At 60.8% G+C, this 1,683-nt stretch overlaps 1 protein-coding gene across 1 annotated transcript in view; it reads left to right on the forward strand.

Annotated features, from left to right (window-relative positions):
- Positions 1-608: 608 nt before the first annotated feature.
- BCL9L (B-cell CLL/lymphoma 9-like) overlaps positions 609-1,683 on the forward strand; it is a gene marked incomplete at its 5' end in the record, with an annotated part of 6,126 nt that continues 5,051 nt past the window's right edge. The window contains 2 exons of the mRNA XM_010285972.1: positions 609-693; positions 1,110-1,682. Of these exons, the coding sequence (XP_010284274.1) occupies positions 609-693; positions 1,110-1,682 (658 nt within the window). The remainder of the gene's footprint in view (positions 694-1,109; position 1,683) is intronic.

Below are 1,683 nucleotides of genomic sequence, written 5' to 3' on the forward strand. Positions count from 1 at the left end.
CCCCCTGAGGTGCCGGAATTTTGCTGGCAGCTACTGCTGGTGGGCAAACTTTGTCTTAAACGCACGCTTCCTCCCAGCGATGCCCAGCACTGTGTTCTGCAACACGCACCGTCGACTACGTCTAGCCAGCATCCAGCGAAAAGATTCAACTAGCGCAGTATGGGCTGCTGGTCTGATCGGACGTATCGAAGGGGCTGGGTGTCACGGGGAGTGCCGTGTAAGGCTTAGTGTTCTCCACTTGATTCCTCCTTTCTGTCCTGCGTCGTCTCAGCAAGGCTGTTTAGTTGTAGAGCTCTGCTATCTACCACAGCTTTGCTGCGGTAGATCCCAGAGCATCTCGGCGACAGCCACCTTAGGGCAGCAGGAGGCACGAGGCAGAGCCGAGCGCCTGTCACGGGATGTGGGAAGAGGGACATTCCAGGGCAAGCGACCTCACTGGGACCTGTGCAGGACAGTTGGGAGGACTCTGTGAATATTCCCGCTTCTCTGTGACCTGCGGAGATTTCCCGCTTCCCACAGGACTGAAGAGTGGACGTGGCACCTGGGGCCTGGGATGGGTGGGATGGGGCACGATGCCCGTTACCGAGCGGTGTGTGTTCTCTCCCCAGAGCTGCAGAAGCTGTCCTGCAGGGCCGAGCTGACTCCATTCTGGCCTACCATCAGCAGAACGTCCCACGGGCAAAGCTAGACCAGGTATACCAGCTATGAACCTAAGGCTCGCGTCACCGCGTGCTGCTGACCCTTCCCTTCTGACGTGGCCGTTCTCCCCCAGCTGTCGGCTCAGCTGTGGAGGAAGGGGTTGTCAGAATGCCCTTTCAGCGGGGTGGGAAGTTGCTGTGCTGTGGAACCTCTTTGGCATGAGTCCTGGCTGTTGTCAGCTGTGACAAGTTTGGGATGGGGCATGGTATGCGGCTCCGCGGCCCTGTGAACGGAATACCTGGTTGTGCGTTTCCGGGGCGTGTAATAGGGCCTGCTTCTTCCCCAGAAGCACTGACGGTGAACTGCCACGGGGCACGTTTTCGGGATGGAGGAGTCTCCTGCAGGACGCAGGGAAGAATACCTACCCAGGGTTTTTCCCGTCTCATGTTTATTTCCCTTTTCTCTGCCAGGCACCAGCTCCTAAAGTGCTGGGGGTTGCTGAGCCGCTTCCGATTAACCCTCCTGCTGCCAACACTCCACAGTCCCAGCCACCGGCACCTCAAGCGAGTCAGCCGCAGCCTCCCCCGCCGCAGCCTCCACCTCCGCCTCCGACCATCGGTCAAACACCTTTGCCTGCGCCCAGCAGCCTGGCCCCGGAAGGGACAAGTGAAGATGTCCGGAGAGATCTGACTCCCAACTCCTTGGGGAACAACAGCGGAAGCAACCAGCCTGGAAGTAACCACCCGAATACGCCCACTGCGTCTGCCAACGCCATGCAGCCCGGGCAAGTGGACTCCTCCGCCACGTCCAGCTCCAGCCTCCTGGTGGAGGGCCCAGGTCCAGGGATGCCAGGGAACGGGCAGGCAGGCCTGGGCCCCAGGAACCCCATGAACTCGGAAGGGCTCTCAAAGGAGCAGCTGGAGCACCGAGAGCGCTCTCTGCAGACCCTGCGGGACATTGAGCGTCTGCTGCTGCGCAGCGGGGAGGCCGAGCCCTTCATGAAGTCCAGCCAAAATGCGGGTGAGGGCGGCACCGCCCCTCAGC

Source organism: Phaethon lepturus, unplaced genomic scaffold (genome assembly GCF_000687285.1).
Source record: "Phaethon lepturus isolate BGI_N335 unplaced genomic scaffold, ASM68728v1 scaffold21994, whole genome shotgun sequence".
Lineage (NCBI taxonomy): Eukaryota > Metazoa > Chordata > Aves > Phaethontiformes > Phaethontidae > Phaethon > Phaethon lepturus.